Here is a 26253-nt window from a genome sequence, read left to right on the forward strand (position 1 = left end):
GTTCCACTGAAAAGAACACTCAATGCTTCAGCATACCAAGACATTTTGGACAATTTCATGCTTCCAACTTTGTGGGAACATCTTGGGGATGTCCCCTTCCTGTTCTGACATGGCACCAGTGCACAAAGCAAGGTCCATAAAGACATGGATGAGTGAGTTTGGTATGGTGATAGCTTTTAGAGAAATGGTCAAAAATTCCCATAAACACACTCTTAAACCTTGTGGAAAGCCTTCCCAGAAGAGTTAAAGCTGTTATAGCTGAAAAGGGTGCGCCAAATCCATATTAAATTCATGTGTATGCAAAGGCAGATGTCCCAGATTTGGCCTGGCTTGCAGTCTCCAAAATTCATACCAAAGGTGTTCTATTGGGTTGAGGTCAGGACTCTCAACCCAACAGAACACCCAAGAGGACAGCAAACTCTCTCATCCATGTCCTTATGGACCTAGTGCAGTCATGTTGGAACAGGAAGGGGCCATCCCCAAAATAGAAGCATGGAAGCATGAAATTGTCCAAAATGTCTTGGTTTGCTGAAGCATTAAGAGTTCCTTTCACTGGAACTAAGGGGCCAAGCCCAACCCCTGAAAAACATCACCTGAATTCACTGATTTGGACTTGTGTCCCAAAACATTTGGCAATATACTGTATGTGTGTTGAAAATTATATTCCTAAACCATGACCATTAATATGGAGTTTGTCCTTATTTTGCTGTAATAATAACCCTCACTCTTCTGGGACGGCTTTTCACTAGATTTGTAGAGGATACTTTGTGCAGGACACTCGAGTTCTTCCACTCCAAACTTGGGAAACCATGACTTAAAGGAGCTCACTTTGTGCAGAGGGGCATTGTCATGCTGGAAAAGGTTTGGGCTCGTTAGTTCCAGTGAACGGAACTTGTAATGACACAACATACAAAAACATTCTATACAACTGGGTGCTTCCGAACTGAAGACAACAGTTTGGGGAAGACTATATATGGGTGTGATATTCATGTGACCAAATATTTTTAGTCATATAGCCTAATTTACCTGTCATTAGCCTATATTTTATATGTATTGTATTTATATAATAGAATATACATGCATTCTGTTTAAAAAGCATAATAATTTAATTGTTAGTTTTAAATAGAAACAAATTAGCTTTCGGAGGAGGGACAAAAAAAAAAACTACATTACCCAAAATGCAAGGAAACAGTGACCTGGCACCTAGGGGGCGTGTCGGAATGTGTGTTATTTGAGTCTGCATGAGACCGAGTGCACTTCAGCATAAACTTTACTCACTGTCACTGTCTCTGGGGTTTGGTCATCATGTCTGAGTCCACACTGTATCCTCAGTTTAGACTTGGCGAGTCTCGGTTTGATCAGGTAAATGTGCGGAAACCTCACTGCAATTCACACGCGCGCGCGCTCAAGCACGTGCTGCACGTTCGGCTCATTAATGATTTATTCGGTAGTTTTCGACTCATTGTGCCGTATATAAAATGAAAATAACACGCCGGACATACAGCTGTGTTATGCATGCTGGCTGATTTGAGTCGATTGCTTTCACACCGTTGTTTTTGTAGTTAAATCACACTGATAGAGACCTCTATTGGTGCTAGAGTGTCACTGCACAGAAACAAATAGCATAACATGAGGTTGGCCATCACTGGCTGTCATCATTTCTTGAATCAAATAATTGATAATGACTACACTTATATGTAATGAATCACACGCACACAATGTATGCATCCTTGGTGAAAAACTATTTGGATATTATGTTAGGTTTTGAGTAGATCATGGATTTCACACAGGCATTACACCATGTGCCAAAATTATATGGAATAAGTAATGCAGTAAAACTAAAAATTTTAAAATATTATGACGAACAGTCAATTAAACCCATGAACACATTATTTATATATGTCATGTTTCTTTTTAATAAATGCTGATTAAATGTTATGGCTGTGTCAGAGAAGTGCACGCACATTTCAGACATTTCTGTCTATGTAATCAGCTGACAACTGTTACTGCATCAATCTACAGTCTGCGCCTTGTTATTGTTGGTGCTGTTTTAGTTTCTCCTTGCTAGCCCATTTATACCAGCTGCCCTTGTAGGATCCCTGTATCAAAAGAAAGTTTTGCTTGAATACAATAAGTGTTAAATAATTTGGGATATTCAAAACTATTTATTTAATTAAATATTTAAAATTCATGTGAGATCAACAAAAATATTAGGCAGGGTATAATATTAGGTGATCATAAGGTTATGCCTGATTGGTGTATAATTACAAACACAATTCACATGCTATTAATACATAACATAACACACTGTACTTTGCAAACATTATAATATTCACACTGTGAACACTGATATTTATATATCTAATATATATTTATATATTTAATATTTTTCGATAATAAACCTAATTTTATTTTGAGTTATAAGGTAACAGAAACATTGTTGTCACATTCAAATATCTTGCAGCCAGTTATATGGTAGATTGCCTTTATTGATTAATATTTTATTATTTTTCATTGTTAAACAGATTAGACAATGTGTCTTTCCTTCTGATTTCTGCTGCGTTTGAAATGGTATTTGAAAATATGTACCAATTTCACATTTATAGCACTGAAAGTCCCACTGCTAAATCACCCCCTAAACAATACATTCAAGACCTGATGTATAAATGAATTATTTTATACCACATTATACATTGAAAATCTTGGAAAAAAAAATCCAAATGATGAAATTTGCTTGTTTAATGATGGGCTCCATATAACTATTTAATTATCTAGTGTGCATTATCAGTGTCACTGATCAAATGTTAAAGGATATTCTGAATGCACAGGCTGCAGATGTGCTGTAATTAGCTCCATGCTAAACGAAAGACCGGGAACAGGTGAATATAGCCGTCTGTTTTCAGAGATATAGTACAGTAAAATATGGTGTGAAAAGCAGAACTTTGCCAAACACACACACACGCACACACTTGCGAAAACTTTAATTGCTTTCATTGCTTATGAACTAGCAGACAGTTGGTGTTTGTAACGAGGCAGCTGCACATGGTGGTAAAAACAACTGGCTAGTCCTGCTGCTGAGACCTGCATGCACCAGCTGCCTCTTAGAACCTACAGACTGAGGCTGGGGCTTTAGAAATCTGTAATATGATCTAATATAAATAAATCTAAAATTAATTAAAACTAATTAACAATGAATTGGAGAAAAGCATACTTTTTAAAAAATTTCATTTTGAAACATCTGCTACAGAGGGTCATTATATTCATCCGTCATTATGTTCAAAGTAAAACGAACCATTCCTCGCTTTAAGTCTGTAGTAGGAGATAAAGCCGCAGGATTGTTTATTGTGTTTTCTGCGTGTCCCAGGGGTCCTTTTATGGGAGGTTAAGACATTTCCTGGATGTGATTGACCCTCGCACACTCTTTGTATCAGAGGTATGTGAGAAATGCTTTTGCATTCAGGGTATAAAAAGAAAATGTGGGTGTGTCTGAACAGAGCTTGAAAAGTGAACAGAGGAAAAAAGGACCAACTCATTGACTCAATGACCATGTAGGAGTGTTTGTTATCAGCAGGCGATTTGTTTGGAATTAAATGCAAAATCATGTGCTTGCTCTATATCTAATATTACATATTAATTTGTTATGTGAATATGAAGCATCTCTGGACTAAAATGGTGTATGGCTTTGTTAGTGATGAGGGAAAATTGGTTAGTGTCTTAGCATGTGAGTTCTGATTGGTTGAAAAATACTTCATTTTAAATACTTGAAAATACATGATTGATGACTAACATTTGCAAAGAATTTCTTGGTATTTAATTTGGTATATGTTTTCCATCTTAGCGTCATCTAAATGAATGTGTGAAGCTCTTAGAACAATATAAAGATGGCACGCTACCCACAGGTGTGACAAATGCACAGGTAAGGTTCTTTTACATCATATTTCTATGATACACAAACAAAAGAAATAAGTATTATTTAGGTAAGGGCTACCTAGGATGTGGTGGCTGCTTTGCGAATCTGGATTTATGTTTGGTTTGCACTGATTCAGATTGTGGAGCATTGTGGAGCTGATCAAGTATCAGGGGGGCCATAGATCACTGTAAAAGGGGGTGCACCTAGTCTATCTGTCTCATTCACACAATTTGTTATATAAATGAAAGGTTTTTATTTATTTATTGTATTTTTTTCTTTTAAAATGGTCACAAATTGAGTGTAGTGTCCTTTTTTCAATTTTCTAGCTTTGGGAAGCTCAGAAGGTAAAGCAGGTGAGTCCAATCCTCAGAATGTCTTAGTTATTCCTGAAATAAGAGAAAATCTTACACTCTTTTAAATGATTAAATGTATAATTTCTGAAAAAATACTGACAAATATACACCCCTTCAGCCGTAAGTAGATTAATGAAGTGATCATAAGTTGTGTTAGCCCTTGTGTTTGTCTTCCTTTTACTCTGCTTCTCTTTCTCACTCCCCCTCTGTGCGTTCTGTGTGACCATTACACCCACAGGCTATCTTCCATCCAGACACTGGAGAGAAGATCCCCATGCCCTTTCGCATGTCAGGTGAGGGTGTCAGCATGCCTCTAACGTGTGTGAGTGTGTGTCAGGTGGCTGTTTGCTCCTTGTTACCAGCACAGGAGACCTGGCAGAATGGCAGGCGAGCTGTGTGGACAGAGCGATTGGGAAAGGTCACACTCAGCTGGATTCTGATTAAAACCTTCGGCTCCTGCTGCCTGGAACTGCTGTTGGGCCTCTCAGAAATAGCAGTGTTTTAGCCTGGTGTTAACACAGCTATTTAAAGAAAGAGAGAGAGTGAGGGAGATGGAGAAAGATAGAAGAAGACCTGTTTGCTGGCAAACAGTGATAGTTACTTCAGGAATGATTGCTGAAGTCTTTTAGACTACTCAGCCATATTACATTGTGAAATGGTAATGATAATATATCGGAGTCTTTCTATAGGAAATCCCCCACCCCCCATTTTTTCCTTTTCAGAGTTTTGATCTCAAATCTTTGCTTTTACTCAGGTTATATCCCCTTTGGTACACCAGTGGTAAGTTGTATATTTTATTACTCAAAATAAACAGCAAGAGAACATACTATAAATCTAGTTTCTTTTGGTTTGTTTCAAGAAGACAGCCAAACTATATTTTATCACACTGAATGTTTATTAAGCTGTTCTGTACTTTAAAACCACTTGTTTCTCATGCTGTCAACTGCTGTCCACTCTGATAGGTTGTAGGCCTCCTGCTTCCCAATCAGACCCTGGCCTCTACTATTTTCTGGCAGGTGCAGCCCCTTGCTTCAAACAGTTGAGTATTTGTAGATGAAATTGTAGATAGTTTATAGTTGATTCACTTTTGTTCTGTTTTTTTTTTCTGTCTGGATCTCTCAGTGGCTGAACCAGAGCCATAATGCTTGTGTGAATTACTGCAATCGCAACGCATCTAAGGTGCAGTATAAGCAGCTCAGTCTCCTCCAGGGTGCAGTAGAGATGTACAAGTGGTGGTGCTACAGTTGAAGAGCACTTCTGGTGGTCTTAATAACTCGATTTGACTTGATTTATTGGGAGTCCCGACTTAGTATCACAACAGTGATAATCCTGCATGTGTAACACATGAAAGCATTTGTATGAACTACTATTAATAACTACTAACTTGTATTAACTTCAATATTTTTCTTCCTGTCCGTACTGCCTTTTCAAAACCATCGATTCTGATTTGTAGTCGACAGGGATGTCAAAATTCTTTCAAGGATACCTGGGTGCAGTCAGCAGTGCAGTTACTATTGCAGTGAGTTTAACACCTACATGCAACACAGGACACAAACCCCAAGTTTTCATGGGCACCACACATAGTGTTCAGAAGGTATTTGATCCTAGATGTCAAGTATAAATTGTCAGTCACTGCCTCTGTGCACCAGCTAAGAGCTCAGATCTCAGCACATGTGTCCATATGACCACACCCCCCTGTGTCCTCTAGAGCCAATTAGCTGCCCTGCTGGGCGGCGGTTTGATGCCCTGGGGCACGACAACCATAACCACGGTGACGGCAACTACAAATGGCCCCATGCCTGTGGGAAGTGAAGGGAGGGGTCACTAATTAAAACCCGAGTCCTGACGAGGCCCCCTGCTGGGAAGGGGAGATGGAGGGGAGAAGGGGAGGGCTTTCAGATGGCAGTTAGACGGGCCTGTAACAGGAGCCGCTGGAAATGACCAGAGACTCCCAAAGACAGGCAAGAAGCAACTTCACACAACCTGTCATGACCTGTCACCAAGCCTCATGGGTCCTTACGGGACCTGTTGTCCTTGTGCACAGGAAAACAAATTTATTAATTAAGTGTGAGACTTTTCATCCAAAGAGTTCAACTTAAAGACATTTTTGCTATGTAATGTAGGTGCTTATCTCAACATGCACCTACAACCCAGCATAATGAATTTAGAAATTATTATTCATTCACACAGCACACTTGTGTAATGGGTATGCAGCTGTATACTGATATGGTCCAGTGACCTAGTATCACTATTATTGATCCTTTTATTCAAGTGATGACCTTAACAGTAATGATGATGATGATGATGATGCATCATCAGATCTTGGATGAATTTGGGCATATGGAATATTGAGCAATACGTATTCTTGTAATGCTGCCTGCACAGAGACAATCAGAAGCTGAATAAAGAGCTTGCTCAGTCATTTCAGTTGAGTTTATGCAAAAGCTTTAGGTTTGGTTTGGATTTATTATGGTTATGTTCGGAGATGAATTTGTGTTATAGCTTAGTTTCTACCTACTGGATTACACTTGGTTTGAGAAGTGTTATGTAACAGCATTTCATGTGTGTTTGGTATGTACATGTGTGTACTATAGGTGGGACTGAATGTTCTGATTCAGAGAGCTGATCGTTTCAGCCCAGCCACACGACTTCTGGTCCAAAGATTCATCCCTTTTCCTGCTGTTGGTATGTGTGTGTGTGTGTGTGTGTGTGCGTGTGTATGTATGAGAGAGAGAGAGAGAAAGCGCGATTAATAAATGTCTTGATGTTTTAAGATCCCGTTTTTGCATATTTCTTACCAAAGGTACCCACCTCCATGTCTTGCAGGTCTTATGAATACCTAATGATTAGAAACCAGACATAATTAAATGATTGAATCAGTAGAGCTAAATATTAATTCATTAAGATCAAGGCAGTGTTTATGTCATGTCATCTTCTGTCTGAACGCTCATTGCCCTGTGTTTGCAATTGTAATGACACTTGTGTGCTATCCTTTAACCACCAATACATTAAGTGTTTGTTTATTTTTGTTTATTGGTGTGTTCTATTTTGACTGGTGTCAGAGGGGAATCGCTGGAACGCTATCTCACTGTTCCATTAGCATTCTGCGGCTCTAACAAGGCCAGAGGGGCTCTGAGAGACAGTCCCAGGATGCCGTGGGGATACTTGGCTGTAATTAAATTGTTTTTGTCCCCTCACCCCTCCCCTTTAATTAAATCAGCCAGTCCCCCCTTACCTTTTGGCTTGGGTAACAGAGCCTCGTTAGCTCTTGGTTGCTGCTCTCTAATTGGTTAATTAGGCCTAAAGTGCTCTCTGTGTCAGCACAGGGATATGCGTCTCCAGGCCGCCATGTCATTGTTGTTGTTCTTGCTGTTGTTTTCTCCCCTGTGTTTATTTATAAAAGGTTATTAAATCAAGCTAATTGGACACAATAGGGATGATTGGTTTGAAATACTGCCTTAATTTTCATTTTTGCTTCTTCACTTTGATGATTTGACCTTATTGCAATAGTCTAGCTCAGGTCTGGAGTTCTGTTAGTGTCTGAAGACACGCATCAGATGTGTGTAAGCTTATTGCCTCAGTTTCTTTTATCAGCACTGTGTATGATTTTCAGTCATTCTGACACATTCTGACAGTAAATTTAAAGTAAATACTTACAGTAGACCTCACTTATTGCTAATTTTCTGTTTGAAGTGTTTTGATGTTTTTAAGCTTGTATTTGTGCGTGTGAATGAGTTTGTGTGTACATGTTTGTTCTTGCATGTATATGTGTGTGTGTGCATGCGTGCATGTGTGTGCACGTGCGTGTGTGTGTGTGCCCATATGTATGGTTAATTGATCTGGTCTAAACCCCTCAGAGGTGAATAGCTATTTACTCAGCCAATTAACTCAGCCCCATAACACTGCAGCGCCAAACACTGATAACTCACAACACAAGGCCTGCAAATTAAAAATGCTTCAGGCTTTCACACACACACACACATACACACACACACACACACACACACAGAGTAAACTGAGCAAATCACTGTCCTGTTTTAATGTTATTGTGATTTGTGTAATGTGTGGAGCTACTTTAAAGTTGTATTTTAATGATTTAATCTTATTACTTTGTTAATTAAATCACCAAACACATCTTTTAACTTTAATTATAGCAGTGTGTTTTGTCTGTGTTGTTCGGTACAGCACTGTTGCTGACAAAGATTTCTTAGTCATATTTTGAATCATTTTATCTGCTCCATTCAGCATTATAAATAGAAGCATATGCAAGTCATCTCAATTAAGAGCATCTCTACATCCACAAGAGAACATTTCATTTCATTACAGCTCCTGTTTTGACCACCTTTTCTGTCTTTTCTTTTCCTCATAGCAAGTGCCAATGTGTGTAATGTGTTGCTGATGCGCCACAGCGAGCTGTCTGAAGGCATCAGTGTGCTGGATGAGCAGGGTAACATTGTGGCCACCTCGAAGCTGGCAGCCAGACGCGTGAGTGGCCACAGAGTTTCTCATATACATACACTATAAATACAACACATATGGTCATGAATAAATTCACTCAGAAGATGCTTTTTACTTTTTGTAACATTAATAAGAGTTTCTCAAAAGCATTTTGCAGGAAAAAGAATTTTGAATGGACCTCCTTTGTATCAGGACACAGTTTAATGTTATGGCGACTGGTAATTGAATTTAATAGTAATTAAATTTTTAGGAAATAGTAACTTATTGGGCCTGTGGAAGGTTTTTATTGATGTACTGTCCACATAATGTAACATGTTACATCAGTATGCAGAATTTTTCCCGGTTTTGTTGGAATTAGATTCAAAGGGCTATTTGTTAGTAAGCTTTAAATTAAACCAATTAAATTCAAGTGACTGATCAAATATAATTATAATAACTACATAATAACATGTTTTATGGTTTGGTTGATGGTGATAATTCTGAACCTCACTGTGTCAAAAAACACAACCTTTTAATTTTATATACAGTACAGTGTTAAAATTCCTTGACACATGCACAGAAATGTTGTAATGTAAAAATATCTACCTAAAAAAACCCTACTATTATAAATTAAACAAAGTCCATATTTGGTGTGAAAACTATTTTGCTTTTTAAAAATTCATCAGTAGACTCAGGAAAACTTTTTTATAAGGAAATTGGCTGGTTAGTTTTTCTGAGCTCTTTTTGACTCTTTTATTTTTAAAAATTCTGGGCACTATCACTGTCAGACTTGTTTGTTTTGCAGGTAAAACCTGACAACCTTATTTATTTATTTAACCTAAAATGTGGTGTATTATTGTTACTAATTATTTACTTATTAATATGTCTTTACTGACAAATACTTAACATAAAATACTTAGCATAAAATAAATGTAACATTTATTTTTTTTACTTACTTAATAATGCAGACGTATACTATATATATGGCATGGTAAATATGGCATATATGGCATATATATTATAACATTATAACATTCATAACACATATAATGATATGACATAACATTATAACACAAAAGGCAAAAGGTCTCAGATTTACGGTTTAAGTTTTTTAATTGAGTTTAAATGAGTTTGGGTGATGATTGGATATTTTTGTGTGCAGGCTGTGTTGGAGACAGCCGTGACCCGCATAGTCCTGCCCATGCCTATCCTGGTGCTGCCACCCATGCTGATGGCCATGCTGGAGAGGTCAGCACATCTTGTTTATTCTGTTTACATTTCTGTTTAGACTTGATACTTACTATCTACTTGTATCAATCTTTTTGCCATACAGAGTAAGCTTCAATGGTGTTCTCACTTCCTGCAGTCATGTAGGCTTTCTCCAACTTTAAAACATTCTACTGTAAAATGTTAACTAAAAGAAAATATAAGAAAATTCAACAAATATTTCTCTTTGGATTGGTTTTAAACAAATATAAGATTATTTAACCCATTTCTTTCTAATTTCAAGTGTTTCAACTTTGTTTAGAACTAGGCTTAATGGTTTTAAGTGTTACATAATAAGCTCATAATATAAAAAGATAAAAGTTCTTTTATTTCAAGATATCTTCTCTTGCTAAGATATACATTTTTGCAGTGTTGTATTTGTGTGTCTGTCTTCTTAAACGTGTGTACCTCCTTGAACCTGTTTTAGTTTTCTTCTTGCATAAGACAAGAGCTTTGATAGGACTGAAATGTTGTACCTACTCCTCAGTTTTCATAACTTAACTCACACAGGTGTGTGTGTGTGTGTTAGCAGACGGTGAGTTGATCTGTGCAATGCTGCCAGTCAGCTCTCCTTCACTTGCTTTCAATAGAGCGAGAACATGAGAGGAGAAGGGTCAGTGTAATGTGGGGTTTGAAAGAGAAGTGTGTTTGATGGATTAGCATGCTGAGAGATGTGTGTGTGTAACTTGTATTGGTCGAACCTTTAACATAGATTTCTACCTGCAGGTTTCTTACTGTCTGCCACTTCTATTCACTACAAGTGTTCATGTGTGCCTCTTCTTTTCTCTCAGCCTTTCTTAGACCAAATTAAAAGTGACTGATGACCATGATGGCATATCTTAAGCAGCTGATGGACATGATAAAAGATCTTTAACATACTTCTTTCATTACGATGTTGCTTGGTCCCTCCCCCATTCTCTCCCTCCTGTTATACACACATATACTTTGCACACATGTAGAGTGCCTGGTCGTGTCTGTTGGCCAATTAAAGCTCATCATGCGTATGTGTTGATGAAGTCGTCATTAAGCAGCCGTTGCCTTCATTAAAGCAGGACTGCTATGGAGGACTCCTGCCGAGCACGCTATCCCACAAGCCCCCACGCCGCACTGCGGCCGAGAGTGAGGGCTGGGGGAGGTGTCAGAACAGAGTGATCTCACACCACACAGAGGAAGTGTCAGAGAAAGAGGGATTTTAATGATGATTACAGGAATGCCCATGATGCTGAGAGTTATCATTTTGTTGTGGAATTGTGTTTGTGTGTGTGTGTGTATGTTTGTTAGACTCCCCTTACTGCAGACACACCCTCGCCTTGTGCTGCCTGTGCACAGCTTGGTGTGTCTCTGTGCATTTGGTCTGGCTCTGCCCCTTGCCATCAGTCTGTTCCCCCAGAATAGCCAGGTAAGAACAGCAAACAGCATGTATATACAAAACACTACACAACTTGCCTAATACACATACAGCACATTATACACAGCCCAACTGCATAACACAACAAATCTCAACAAATCAATAGCACATTACACTTTACCGCTTAATGCAACACACAAAACAAAAATGCAGAAGCTCAACAGGACTCTACATGACACAACACAAAACAACTCTTCTGTCCCGTCTCTCTCTCCCTCTGTCTTTGTCTCTTGTGAAGAGGGTTATGATTTAAAATGGTCTGTAATAAGCTGTTCATCCATATGGTTACTGAACTGCAGACATATGTGCTGCCAACTTCTTCCATTCCTCTCTCTCTTCTCCCCTCCTCCTCTCCTCTCACTTTCTCGCTCCCTCTTTACACATTTCAGAGGGTTCCAGACGAGTGCGTTCCCAAAAATCCGCCACTCCTGTACCCCCACCTTTTCACACCCCATGGCACGTCTGTTTCAGATTCTGCCTCACAAACTCGCACACTCCATGCCATCTGTTTCTGAGCAAAATATTGCACGTTTTAGCTTTGCCTTGGACGTTTACCAACTCATCTCTTTATTTTTGCATTTTTTTTTTTTTTTTAAGCGGCAGTTTTGCCTGCGAAAAATGCCTGTGAAAAATGCTTGAGGCTCTCATGGAAAAGATGCAGTTCTCTTAATTCACATTTGATTAAACATTTTAAACATCCTAATGAGTGGATGTTTACAGCTAATGAATGTAATTTTTAGCTAAGAGATCAGCTCCTTAATATGAATATATATAAAAAGAGGTACACACAGCTCTTAATATTGTAGTACTTTAGGTAATTTAAGATGAGTGTGAGAGGCTTTGAGTTGAACAGGCTAATGATGACCCTGGCCATGTGTACATATTACATCTTAGTTAAAAGGAATTAGGATTAGTTGATGATTAGGCTTGAGTCAGAGATTAGTTCAGATTTACGGATATGTTGTGTCTGTCGAGACACTAAATATAGTATGTTGCCTCTCTGTATTTATTTCTCTTTCATTCTCTCAGATTCATGTATCTCAGCTTGAGCCGGAGATCGCCGTAGCAACTGAATGCAAGATCTTGACCTACAACAAAGGCCTTTAACCAATCAACCAACTTGGATATCTGACTCAGGAGACCTTCATAACATGACTCGGATGTGTGTGTGTGTGTGGATTTTAGAATCACCGTGACAGGTGCATTCACACATCAGTGTTAAACACGTGTCTTCTTTGCAAGCAAGTACACCACTGGATAGTCCAGGGCATTACTGCCAAATCACCAGGAAATTAGCATGAGAATGACAGAATGAGTGCCTTCATTTGTAGGTGTTTGTAAAATGCATGATAATGTTCATTGTTTTCATTCAGTCAGTTTTGACATGAGAGAAAGAACTTTAAAGACAGTTTTGAAAATATGGTAAATAATTAGATTTTTCTTCTTGCTTTTCCTGCAGTGCAGGCATTCAGAAATTAAGTTGGTTTGTTCCTTAAAACCCCCCCCCAAAAAAAAAAGATTTTATACTTCACGAAGACCAGCTTGTCAACTTTAATGATCAGTGAAATACCTGCAATTTATGACTCGTATATCAAAATAATAACCAAAATACACCAGAGAGTCACTGCCTTGTGGCAAATACTGTAGAAATATTGTTCTCTAATATTTAAATGAAACCTTGTTACCTAATGTATAAAGCACTCTCCATTATCTACGTGCCATACTACTTGTGTCTCCACTGATGCGGAAAATTGCTGCTCATAAAACGCTTTGTCATACTGTGCCTGTATTTGTTAATGTCTTGACAAACTGAGCAGCTTCAAAGGCTAGCAGTCCACTAACCTCAAACATGGACATAATAGGCACAACAAAATAATACTTCACCTAATTCTGACATTATGACATTGGTGTCTATATAAACAAAGTTTTATCTTTATTGGTATAATCGTCTTTTGCTTGTCATGTTTTGTCGAGGCGGTTAGTGGAGTGATGTAGAGTTTTGTCTTATCATTAAAGCCATCTACATATCTGGAGGGAGGGGCTCTTTGTTTTTCTACCTGGTTGTCATGGCAACATGTCACGGTGGGCCATGGTGATAGAGGGTGGGACATGAAGCTGCATGCACAATCATTAACCATATAGAACAGCCTTAGGGATGGCATATTTACGCACACACACACTCATTTACTACATTAAACCCTTAAACCAATCTTAAAACTTACTTAAAACTTTACTCATTTTAAACTCTCATTTCTACTATCTTAAAAAGGATTAAATTGATTCGCATGACTATGTCATCATGAATTTAAGCAGAATCACCAAATCAACATTTGCTTTGTCCTTCCTTTATTTTAAAATGTTAAGAATGCTTGTCATTATTTATTTTAGTTTCTTTCAAACTAAAATATATAAACTAAAATTCCATTCTATTGCCACAGTCTTGTAAATATGGTATGGCTTGTATATTTCTATTCATTTTTGTTTATAATTCACAAGATTTGATTTTTGAATCAGCAAACCATCTGATACTTGTATCTGTTTTTCACCGATCAACCAGAAGTGCTATATTTTCTAAGATCGCATATATATATATATATATATATATATATATATATATATATATATATATATATATATGTATGCAAACATACATACAGTGAGAGAAAGAGTCTGTTCAAGTCAAGTCAAAAGTCAATGAAGCTTCAAACTTCAACCATATATAGCTGATGCAGTACACAGTGAAGTGAAACAACGTTCCTCCTAGACCAGAGGTGCTACACATAACACAGACAAAGTACAGTGACGCAGACAAACATAGAGCTAAACATAGAGATAAAAACTAAACTATCCTTAAGGTGCAATAAATAAACTACACATACAAAAGAAGCGCACAGGATGACAAGACAAGACAGTGCAGACAAACAACATATAGACCGACTTTTGTGCAGATAGCAGTGTATACAGTGAGTGCAAATAAGAAATTGACATTTTCTGCAAAGAACAGTGTTATGAAAATATATAATATAATATACAGACATTTTATTATTATTATTATGTAAAAAAATTCTTGCCATTAATATCTTGTGTTGCCTTCCCTGTAATGCCTAACAAGATTGGAGACACTTGTTGGTGGGTGTTGGACCACTCCTTCATGTCCTGATCAATTCAGACCACAGGTTTCTAATAAGGTATACATTTAGATACAAAGCTGGTCATTGCAGATCACTGTCTTGTGTTTTTTGGAAGAAATGTCACCGCAGAATTTTAAGTATGTTTAACTGATAATCTTAAACCTTGAAAGGTGAAAGCTCTGAACCTACTGGCAGAGTCTGTCATGATGCCATCAACCATTACAAGATCATCTGAGATGCTAGCCATAAAACAGCTCTAAAGCATCAATGATCCATCGTCTTTCACAGCAGGTATTAGGTGCTTTCTGTTGTATACACTTCTCTTTTATCACTAAATAAGCTGGTAAGATAGTATGCATGGTCAGAAGGTTAGATTTTGGTCTCATCTGACCACCACATACAATGCCAAGTGTTTTTCTAATTACACTGGGTGAAGATGCTCTCAGGAAAGCTTCTTTCTGGCCATGATTCCAAACAGCTTGTTGTTATGAAAGTGGTCTTTATCAGTTTATTTGCAACTTGACAAGAAATAAACTGCAATTTCAAAAGTGTCACCTCTGGGTTTTTTTTTTTTTTTTTTACACCATCTTCCCTGTGTGTGGTACAGCCCCTAGGTCCAATTTCAGTTGTTTTAGACATGTAAAACTTTTATGACCCTTTTGTGATTAATGCCAATTTTCTTAGCTACTTATTATATCCATTACCTGCTTTGTGTGGGCCAACAGCCATTTTTTTCCCCATAGCGGTGGTTGAAAAAGGCATTTACATTTATGCACCCTGCTGTTTATGCTTCAGGAAAACAGGAATTTGATGCATTTATTGTAAAATATTATTTACAAATGTCAGTAGCATTGGCATAAATAGCTTAAGTAGCATAAGAGAAAATACTGTTATTTAAAAAGTGGGTATAGTGTGTCCTATTGTTTAAATGGGAGATTTGCATAATTTTTTTTATTTATTTTTTATTTTTTAAGTTGTTTTTTCTTCTTTTTTTATTATATAGGAATCATTATCTATGTAGTCTCATCTAGGTGAAAGTGATTCTGGATAATAATTTGTTAATGGATTAGTGTGAGAACTGTCTCTCTCTAGGCAAACAGCCAAAAACACGCAAGTTGTTTTTTTGTTTTTTTTCTTCAAAATCTTTGAACCCTGAGCCTTTACATATATAACAGAATAAGCTTGACTGAGTACACTATTTTACTAATATTTTATATATATATATATATATATATATATATATATATATATATATATATATATATATAAGATAGATAGATAGATAGATAGATAGATAGATAGATAGATAGATAGATAGATAGATAGATACATACACAATTTTGAATTATTGAACAATAGTTTCTGGATATTCAAAATTAACATCTTATTTTAAAAAAATGATTTTATTTAAAAAAACCCTTTCTCCATGTTTATCCCTTTGTTTTCTTTCATTCATGTTTGCATATAGGACCAGAGAGTGGGCTTTAGGAATGAATGGTATGTGTGGTGGAATGGTGAGCTATTGAGGATTCAGTATTTGTGTGCACCTGTGTGCAGGATAAGGTGTCCTGTAGACTCATAACAAATCTACACACACACATATTTTCCCTCTGCTACTGCTTTCTCTTTTCATCTTGCATGTGCCACTGACTGTTTTTCTCAAGTGTCATCATACTTGACTAACGCTCGACTGCAGAATTGGGGTCAAATGCTAGGGTGAAAGGTCACCTGCAGGCTCGTTTAACACGGATTCCTTTCCTGTTTTTGGAGACTATTGAGGCATGATAAAAAAAACACAGCACCAGGAGACGTTATCCTGTAAAAGTAAATGAAACGGCACTTTTAAACTTAAGTGTACTTGGTATGTCTCTAGTGTGTGTGTGTGTGTGTGTGTGTGTGTGTGTGTGAGTGAGAGAGAGAGAGAGAGAGAGAGAGAGAGAGAGAAAGAGGACAACTGTAATGAACAACAAAAAAGAACTACAGCAGGGGCATATAGCCAGCAGTTGTCTCTAAAACATATTTATTATTATGGTCCCTTACTGGGGGAAAAAATTATATTTTAAATGTACTGTATATTAATGTGACATTGGCAAATATTCAGTAGTTTCCTGTATGAATCACAGAAATATTCAGGAGCTGCCAAACTGTAACCTGCATCCAACAGCCTGCATTACCATGAACTGAACTGAACATTCAGATCATCAGACACACACACACACACACATCAAGCTCCTTACTCTTACACTGAGGGTAGGTCATGTCTAAACTGGCCTGTAAAATGATTCCTTGCATCATATTTTGTTTGTTTTGCCGTCACTGTCAAATGCTACCGGAAAACCTTAATAAAAATATGAAAACAAATCTAATGGCAGCAGGAATGGAAGTCTCTAATGAAAATTGAGTGCACTGCTCTCTTAAATACAGATACAATATAATTTTATGTTTTAAGTAGGTTTAATCTCTGTAACCATCATTAAAGAGTGTTCTTGTAAGTACAAAGGTAGTAATTGACATTAGTAGGTTAAATGCACTGGAATGACAGATGTGTCATGTTAGAAAATGAAATTATCTTTAGTGGTAGTCTTCTGATAACAGTATTGTGGAGAAAGAGAGGAAAATCATACTTTTTTTTTTTACATGTTTTACTTTTTTACATTTACAAAGAGAGAAAAAGAAAGAATTAAATCTACATGCTGACAGACTCTCTCTCTCTCTCTCTCTCTCTCTCACACACACACACACACACACATACACACATACACAGCAGCAGCAGAAACCAAGTTTAGACTCATACACAGTCATTCCTTAAAACATAAATAAATAGATCTTTTCATGGCCTGGTGTGTGAGTTTAGGCCCTGTACAAACGGATTCTAGGCATCAGATGTGACATCTATATCTTCAGATCCAGCTTGTTTGGTGGCAATTCTCCACCGGTTGATGTGGTGATTACCCTTCTTCTTTTGTGAACTCTCTGGTCCCTCTTCTTCTAGCTTCTGACGTTTGTACTTGGTCCTGCGGTTCTGAAACCACACTTTCACCTTTCGGAGATTAGAGCACAGGACACAGTGTGAGTGCAACTATGGATTATCACTAGAGCTAAGCTTGAGAAAGCTGAATGATGAAATGTAAAAATTTTTTATTATCATTATTAGCACAGAATTATAGTATTTGTCTGCTAATAGAATTTAACAGAACCTAGACACTACAATCAGGTAATCTGTTCACGTGACTGATTAACTAGGCTATAATTTACATAATAATACATCATTTCAAAGTCCAATAAAATATTTAATTTAAACACTAAAATGTAATATTTGCATTACTTAAAAATATGTTTTTAATATTTGTGGGGAGGGTTTTTTCTTTGTTTTTTGTTTTGTTGGTTGTTTTTTTTTCTGTTTTGTGTTTTTTTATTTAAGCTTTTAAAACAAAGAAATGAGTGCTTAAATAAATGCTTTAAAGAAAAAGAATAAGAATGGAACAATAGGTAACAATTCATTAATTTGAAGACAAATATATATATATATATATATATATATATATATATATATATATATATATATATATATATATATATATTTATATATATATATATATAGATCAAATCCTTCGCAAAACTATCTATCCAAAGCTGTAAGCACTTTTTCCTCCTGAATCCACGTGTGAAGCGCATCAGCTGTCAGCCGAAAATGCTGGAGCTATTTACCATAATGATCTTACACTTATTATAATTATCATAATACATGTAAACTGTGTAGTTATAAATATGTTCATAACGTTTCAAAGCAGTTCTCTTATTGTGCCTCTAAAAATTTCGATAGCCGCATTAACTATGATTAAGCAACTAATTTATTCCAGATGAACAATTTTCACTTTTCGGGGTTTACAGTTTTCAGGTGTCAAATATATTACCCTATTAAACACTATCCCCTATTTATAAAACCAGCTGTAATTTAATAGTCTGGCATTTCAGCCACTGAATTACACTTCTGATATTTGGAGGGTTTTTTTTTTTGCAGAAACCTTGAGGGGAAAAAAGAGCTGTTTTAGATATTTGTACAATTTTAGTTTGTGGATTATTTCATTATCATGGTGCTATATGGGATGTTTTTGAAAGCACTGTTTTTGGTAAACCGAAATTTCACTGACCAAAATTTCCAATTCTAGACCACACTAACCTATTTCTTTTTTTCATTTAATTTATTTTAAAAATCCACACGGAAACTGTACTAAATCCTTGTAATAAATCAAGTACAAAATTATTTGAAAGCATGCGACATTTTGTTAAGCTGTATATTTTCTTTATGTAATATATATTGTGCTTGTCCCATGTCTTTTAAAAAACTTCAGCAACAATAAATAATAATAATAATAATAATAATAATAATAATAATAATAATAATAATAATAATGCTTTACCACAGTAACGTTTTTCTTAGAAAAGATTGTCGGCGTAGACTATTTCTATATATAGACTATATATCTGTAATGGTCTTTTGTAATGTTTTTTTCATTTATTTATTTGTTTTTACCTTGTTATTGAGAGTACATTGCTTTACATTCATGATCAATTAATGGAATTAATGCTTTAGATTTGATTACTTTTACTCTGCATGTATTTCTTGGTGCTCAGCTGTGAACCAGATGTGTGTGATGATATCTAGGGGATTAGTATGTACCTGTGTCTCGGACAGGCTGAGACTGTTCGCGAGCTGTTTCCGTTCTGCTCCCACTACATAGTGGTTCTTGTCGAAGGCTCGCTCGAGGCGCAGGAGCTGTGAGGGGGAAAAGGCTGTCCGGATCCGCTTGGGCTTCCGAGCGAAAGGGCCGTGAAGCAACAACGAGTCATGTGAGACGTCGTTCCCTTCAAATAAAAACAAAGGTGAAAGGAGTTACAAACAGCAACGAGTAAAGGAAGCTGCACTGAGCGTGAAATATGTGGAGTTCAAATGTGTGCGACTCTTAAAATAAAATTCTTTATCTCTTACCCCATTCGGAGAGTGTGTGTCAAAATGTATAACAGCAATCAAACAGACCTAACTCAATCCACCATTGTTATACCTTGAACACTGCTTGTAGTTTTATATATATGTATGTTTTTATATATATGTATGTATGTATATATATATATATATATATATAAATACTACAAGCAGTGTATATATATATGGTAGTTTATAGTGGTTTATAATTATTATTGTGTATTTATGCATGTAGAATCTTGTGCTCTTATATGTTTTTCTGTTGTAGAGGTATTTCATTTTGCATTCTTGTTTATTACATTCTTGTATTTTATTTTTCCAGATTTCATAAAATACAGTGTAATAATTTAAAATAATTTTTAAACATTTTGACTCATTGTTAATGGGCTTTAGAAATTAATAACAGTGACACGTGTAATTCTGTTTTAACTTATTATTATTACTATTATTATTATTTTTATTTTTATTTTTATTATTATTATTATTATATGAGGATAATTCAAGAGTAAAAGAGAAATTTAAAAGAGAATAGGGTGAAGGAAGTGTTAAAGGAGATGACGACTTTGTATTCGGATAAGAGATTCATTTTGTACATTTTCATCATTATATTAAATTGTTCATTAGTCCAAACTATACATTTGTTTTAACTGTATTCTATTTACCAAATTAACACTTATCATATAAAACTAATTATACTCACAAATGTTATATATCAAATCATGGTACATAACCGGAAAATGCAGCAGTCGACACTCAGGATGGTAAATAAAATGCTGCCAAAAAATTATTTCTGATTTCAACTGCAATTTTCAATTTTTAAATTATGTAATGCTGTCATTAAACGGAACGAATTTGACGTAGACTCGTGAAATTCGTGTATTGTTCATCCCAAATTCTGTGAAACCAGAATTATAGATTTTGTCTCATTGGCATCTAGTTTGTGTCCTGTAATATTATGTTAGTCTGGGAGAAAATAGTTTGTGCGTGTGTATTGCCCCAGGTGTGAGCTTTGTGTCAGGTCGTGAGGTGTCTGCTGTGTTTCATTACAGGTGACGACGTAAAAAAGCTAATAAAATATTTCAAATATAACTGACTCACAGTACGACCTTTAGGCCTAACCACGACTTACACTGAGCAATCTGTATGTAATAATAATAATAATAATAATAATAATAATAATAATAATAGTAGCAGTAGTAGTAGTAGTAGCAATAATAATAACAATATTAATTATTGCTATTGTTATTATTGTTATTGTTATTATTATTATTATTAGTAGTAGTATTTACGTGTTTATAATTTACGTCTTCTTATTTAAATAAACATTTTAAGTATTTTCATTTGATTACAGATCAAAATATTTCGTTAACATTGCGATAGCCACGTAGTCTAACTCATGACACTGAGCTCTTAAAAAACCTCATTTGATAGATAGTAATAAAATGAGGCTATATGGAGGTCAGTTTAATTGTCATTAACCTGACGCAACTTGTCTTGATCCTCGACTTTTACCTTGAAACCGATGCCCAAAAAATCGGTTTCGCAAGACCCATGGGTAGAAATTGAGAGGCTCGCGGTGTTGCGTGCTGAAGAAGTGCGGGTGCTGGAGGTGCGCGCCGCCGAGCTGGTGCGGGTGCACGCCGATGGGCGCGTGCTGCACGGACTCCGGGAAAACGAGCTCGGGGTTTGGATAAAGCGCGCGACCTGCTGGGCTTGGATAAGCGTTCAGAAAAGTGTCTGTGGGGGCTGTGTAGCTTAGCGCTGTGGGGCGGATAGGGTCTTCCCCTGTTAATGGGCTCTCCTTCGCTACCAAAGACTCAATAGTGAAACCGCGCTTCCCTGCTGATGAGAACATAGTCCCTGTCCGTCCTGCCAAAGTCCAGCAGCTGAAGCACGCCTTTACTTCCTTCTCGAGACCTTTGGAGTGACCTCTGTCAGAAAGCTGCCGTTCCTCACAGAGACATTGTTAAAGAAAAGCTGCAGGAAAATAACACGGACCGATAACGTTAATAACGGAAACAGCGGTTCAGCGTACATCCATGAATCCAACAGCGTCTGTGCGTTAAGAACGAAGAAGTGAAGCGCGAGAGGCTGCAGCTTCGCAGATTTGGAGTGCAGGGGCGAAACGCAGTGTCACGATTGTCTCGCTCTGATTGGACAGAGGCTGCGGGCGCTCGGCATTTATTGGTGGGCGGGCTTTACATTCATTTGGGCCACATAATGAACTATTAGTTTGATAATTCACTTACTGCCTCCAACAGGTTAGTTTCTCCGCAGTGGATAATCAAATTGTTTCAGCAAAACGAATTAAAAAAGGTCTTTTATATCACACTTTTCTTGTCTTGTCTTTGTTTTATTCTAATTCATCTTATTCATCATTATTTCTTTATTCATCATCATCATCATCATCATCATTGACGACGACAACAGCAACAACATCAACAACAACAATAACAACAACAACAACAACAACAACAACAACAACAATAATAATAATGATAATGATAATAATAATAATCATGCCCTGAAATCAAATTTAAACTATTTTTTTCTTTTATTTCTTTAGGCCAGACTGTATTTGTCGTTCCGAAAAGCTTATGTGCGCAAATGAGCTGAAGAAGCTTTCTTCTTTGGTCATGGTGAAATTTGGAAAAAGCATTTCTATATACCTCGATTCTTAACAGAGGTTAACATCCAATTACCTTAGAAGAATTGTTCTCCAAAAAGTCAAATATTATGAAGCAGCTTATTATTATATTGTAAATTAAAGTATAGTCCTCGTACGTTAAAGTCACTATAACTGTTGCAGTTCTCGCTCTACCGTATCTGTTTTTTCTTTCTTTTTTTAATGAAAAGTCATGACCCGTCTTATATACAGTAACGTATTAACTCAGAGTTTCCAGAGCTGGACATCGATAAGAATCTGAGACAAAGCCAGACCCCACCTGTTTCTTCAGCTTACACAGATCATCCATTAAAGCTGTGGGCTATGGGCCGGAGTTTAGAACTTGGATTGCACAAACATGAAAACATACTATGAACTGAATAAGTTTTAGTGGTTTAAGATATGAAAGATATGAAAAACACACACTAGTCAGTTTCGTACTGAGTTCATGAACTTCTGCTGTGCTATTAATTTCCAGCCCATCTCGCTTTTCCTGAGGGGTCGGTCAACGTGCGTTTCATCTTGTGGTTTTAAAGGTAATGATTAGCCGCTTCATAGGCTCGTTAGCTTCAGTGCACATTAGAAAATCATTAGAGCTGAGCATTAGTCGGCAGAACAACATGTTGAGCGCCTATTTAGAAAGCAAAGAGCCCGTGAACATGCACACTCGGCATTCGCAATGGATCTATTGACCAGCAAAAGACTTCATCCTGATGTATATTTCTATAGCAATGTGTCTGTAATTCATATAATTGCATTAAAAATATATACAATTATTATTAAATTATTAATTTTTTTTTACAATTATAAATTATATTTGACATTTTTTGAGCCCGGGTTTTGGTCACAAATTCCACATTATCATTTTGGCGAGTTTATATTTTATTAAGTGTATATGCGCTTAAATTGCAGCAACATTAAAGTAAGCAAACAACCAAAAAATAAATAAATTAAATTAAAATGACAAATAACGGTACAAAATATCTCGAATTTCGTTTTGAAGATTGTTTACGTAGTTAATGATTCCTTGTTGTTGTACTACTACTACTACTACTACTACTACTACTAATAATAATAATTATTATTATAAAAGTAATAATAATAATAATAATAATAATAATAATAATTATTATTATTATTATTGTTGTTGTTGTTGTTGTTGTTGTTGTTGTTATTATTATAAAAGTAATAATAATAATAATAATAATAATAATAATAATAAGAAGAAGAAGAAGAAGAAGAAGAAGAAGAGGACACATACGTGTATATATATCTTTTTTAACTGTTTTAATGTGCTGCTCTTAGATTGCTGTCGCTTTTCAAGTACAAGAGCAATATCTTATATATAAAAAGTCGTGTCATTGCACTAAACACTTATTTTAAATGACAGCTAAATTTTCAATATTCCTACTATTTAATCACTTCTGTGCCACTGTGTAGTGAAAAGCTGTTGCACCTAATGGTAAGAGAGCTCTCGCACCTGTCTAGAACCCGATGCACACTAGGTGTATAGGTACGCGCTCCACTCACATACAAGTATTTAATACACATCTATAGTTTATAATTGCTATTTCCTCTCAAAATGTGCCGGGGTGGGGGCTGGGTGGGGTAGAGATGGAGAGAGCAAGTCTCACCCAGTGTTTCTGTCTGCCACTTTTCTCTCCCGTTCCGTAATTAAGAGCTCATGGAATCTGTAATGAATACTAATGGAGCAACCAGCCATCTGCACAAACACAGAATTAAAATCTACCATGCTGAGAGGGAGAGATAGATAGTGAGAGAGAAAGAGGGACGGAGAGGCAGAGATGGGAGGATGGGTGAGAGATTTAACCTTGCAGCAAACCCAGGCGTGAGGAAATGGAGCTATGTGGAGATTTTACACACGCGCGCGCTCACGCACACACACACACACACACACACACACACGCACACACACAAACACAGCACTATTTGGACCCCAAAGTGGAAGTGGGATACGTTACAGCTGTTGATTCAGAAGTAATATGACGAATCCACTTGAGAGCACAGAGACCACTGTGATGAGACCACAGTTCTAAATTTCAGGTCATTCAGTAAAACACGCATAAAAATACCAGTGTAGCTCCACTGATTTGTTTTAAAATGTGTTGCCAAAGGAACGTTAGGTTACAGACCTGCGCTTAGTAACTATCTGGCTTCTTGACCCCATGTGGCTTAATGATTACCTGAGATTTAAACGCATTAGTAAAACAACCTCCACAAGTTCTCAGCCTGAGAACCTCTGAGCTCCGGGTGCAGTGTCATGAAACACAGCAAGTGAGTTTGGGTGAACGTTCTCCCCACATGAACTGTGTAGTGCATTCCTTCTGTCCACTAGTGCCATCTAGAGGTCAGTTGGTTTATTGTAACTACTTGACAAGAGCTGAAAAATTATTATACATAATTAATTCTGTAAATCGCAATGGATGCAATAAACTCTAAAATTATTAGTTCCATGTAAATTACTTTATTAAATAGAGGTTGCCCATATTGATAAGTTTTCACAATAAAACATTCACAAACATACAATACAGTTCTTAAAACATTAAGGGAACACTTAAATCACACACTGGATCTCAATGAACAAAATATTCAAGATGAAATTCTTTGCTTTTATACATTGTGTAGCTCGTTGAGAACAAAATAATGTGACAATGATCAATGGAAACCCATTGAGGCCTGGACTTAAAATCACACCAAGAATCATAGTGAAAAAATGAAATTGCCGGCTCATCCAACTTACATGAATTTCATCACAGCAACTCATAATGTAAGTCAGATGAGCTGCACATTGCTAGGCTGTGAGCATAGGTTCCACTACAGGATATCAGGCCCTCATGTCACCCTCATGCAGTCTGTTTCTGACAGTGTGGTCAGAAACATGCACACCATTAGCTTGCTGGAGGTCATTTTGTAAAGCTTTGGCAGTGCAGTGCATAAAGGTGCAGATATCGTTCCTTGATGCTGGGTTGTTGTGTCCAGTTTTCTGTGTGTAACAGCATCTCTTCCAGTATCTCCTCCATGATCTGGAAACTGTACTGAGAGACACATCAAACCTCCATGCAACAGCACATTTGGATGTGCCATCCTGGAGAAGCTGGACTACCTGGGCGACCTGATTGGTTTGCAGGACCTGCTTCATGCTACAAGTAGTGACAAGGACCCTATCAATACACAAAACTAGAGGTAAATCAGTCAGGAAGGACAGGAAGAGATCAATTGTCTGTAACTACCACCTGCACCATCTTGCTGTTGTCACTTTCATTTGCACCAAAGCAAGTGAAACTGATTCACCTCTTCAATTACGCTTCCTAATTAGATAGATTCATATCCCTAATTGACTTTATAAAATGAAAAAAAATAATAAAAAAAAAATAATATATATATATATATATATATATATATATATATATATATATATATATATATATATATATATATATATATATATATATCTAGCCCCTGCTTGTTCCCAAATGAAAAATAGTATAACCTTACTAGTTTCACATGACATGTACAATAAATAATCTTTAATTTGCCATTAATTGGATGCATAAACATGAGACAAATGCTGTGCTTTCATAAATGTACAGTTTAATAGATTCCTGGGCTGTCTAGAATCTAACTGTCTACCTAACAGCTTTCGCAAAGAAAAAAGCCCTCCCCAAAAGCAGGCTACCTGCACTGCACCAAGCATCATTAGAGTTACATTTGAAATTATACATTGCGGTCAAATAATTAAAATTTTAAAACAAATTTTGACATGAAAATTGTTTGTATTGTTGTCAATGTGGAAAATGTGGAGAGCATACATAGAAATGCTAAAATAGGCATTGTATAATATGCAGGTCGATCACTGATATTTTGGCAGCTAATCTTCAGGGGCTATTGTCAATATGGATTTCATATAGATGGAATATTTTTGCCAAAAACTGAAAACCTATCTATAGATTAATCTTTTAATAAAGTAATGACCCAAAGCATGCACCTCAGAAAATCAGTATTTGGTAATGATTTTTATTTTCAATCGCCTAAGCATTTACATTTCTTCATTCACATATACATATTCCTTGGCAATTAT

General features: G+C 36.5%; 2 protein-coding genes across 3 annotated transcripts; one reads left to right on the forward strand and one right to left on the reverse strand.

The window, feature by feature from the left end:
- Nucleotides 1-1220: 1220 nt before the first annotated feature.
- sfxn5a (sideroflexin 5a) lies at nucleotides 1221-12983 on the forward strand. The gene is made up of 14 exons (XM_058379288.1): nucleotides 1221-1362; nucleotides 3365-3433; nucleotides 3839-3916; nucleotides 4237-4263; nucleotides 4502-4556; nucleotides 5018-5043; nucleotides 5226-5279; nucleotides 5386-5442; nucleotides 5717-5782; nucleotides 6858-6948; nucleotides 8633-8748; nucleotides 9863-9948; nucleotides 11248-11365; nucleotides 12404-12983. The coding sequence occupies exons 1-14, from the start codon at nucleotides 1306-1308 to the stop codon at nucleotides 12479-12481; spliced, it is 978 nt and encodes a 325-aa protein (XP_058235271.1). The 5' UTR covers nucleotides 1221-1305; the 3' UTR covers nucleotides 12482-12983.
- Nucleotides 12984-16508: 3525 nt separating this feature from the next.
- emx1 (empty spiracles homeobox 1) lies at nucleotides 16509-21642 on the reverse strand. Of its 2 annotated transcripts, none has more exons than XM_058379216.1 (3): nucleotides 20969-21642; nucleotides 19187-19371; nucleotides 16509-17545 (listed from the first exon to the last, which is right to left on the reverse strand). In XM_058379216.1, the coding sequence occupies exons 1-3, from the start codon at nucleotides 21342-21344 to the stop codon at nucleotides 17378-17380; spliced, it is 729 nt and encodes a 242-aa protein (XP_058235199.1). In that variant the 5' UTR covers nucleotides 21345-21642; the 3' UTR covers nucleotides 16509-17377. The 2 variants fall into 2 exon arrangements, with proteins under 2 accessions (XP_058235199.1, XP_058235207.1); XM_058379224.1 differs by having other exon boundaries at nucleotides 21002-21638.
- Between the last annotated feature and the right edge of the window lie 4611 nt (nucleotides 21643-26253).

This window comes from Hemibagrus wyckioides, linkage group LG03 (genome assembly GCF_019097595.1).
Source record: "Hemibagrus wyckioides isolate EC202008001 linkage group LG03, SWU_Hwy_1.0, whole genome shotgun sequence".
NCBI lineage: Eukaryota > Metazoa > Chordata > Actinopteri > Siluriformes > Bagridae > Hemibagrus > Hemibagrus wyckioides.

Excerpts from the sequence above, each read along its gene's own strand:
- sfxn5a (XM_058379288.1), top strand. The coding sequence starts at position 1,306 with ATGTCTGAGTCCACACTGTATCCTCAGTTTAGACTTGGCGAGTCTCGG. Across the intron at positions 4,557-5,017 it reads CATGCCCTTTCGCATGTCAG|GTTATATCCCCTTTGGTACA; the intron begins GTGAGGGTGTCA and ends GCTTTTACTCAG. Across the intron at positions 5,280-5,385 it reads CCTCTACTATTTTCTGGCAG|TGGCTGAACCAGAGCCATAA; the intron begins GTGCAGCCCCTT and ends TGGATCTCTCAG.
- emx1 (XM_058379216.1), bottom strand. The coding sequence starts at position 21,344 with ATGTTCTCATCAGCAGGGAAGCGCGGTTTCACTATTGAGTCTTTGGTA. Across the intron at positions 19,372-20,968 it reads ATCAAGACAAGTTGCGTCAG|GGAACGACGTCTCACATGAC; the intron begins GTTAATGACAAT and ends TTTTATTTGAAG. Across the intron at positions 17,546-19,186 it reads TCAGCCTGTCCGAGACACAG|GTGAAAGTGTGGTTTCAGAA; the intron begins GTACATACTAAT and ends AATCTCCGAAAG.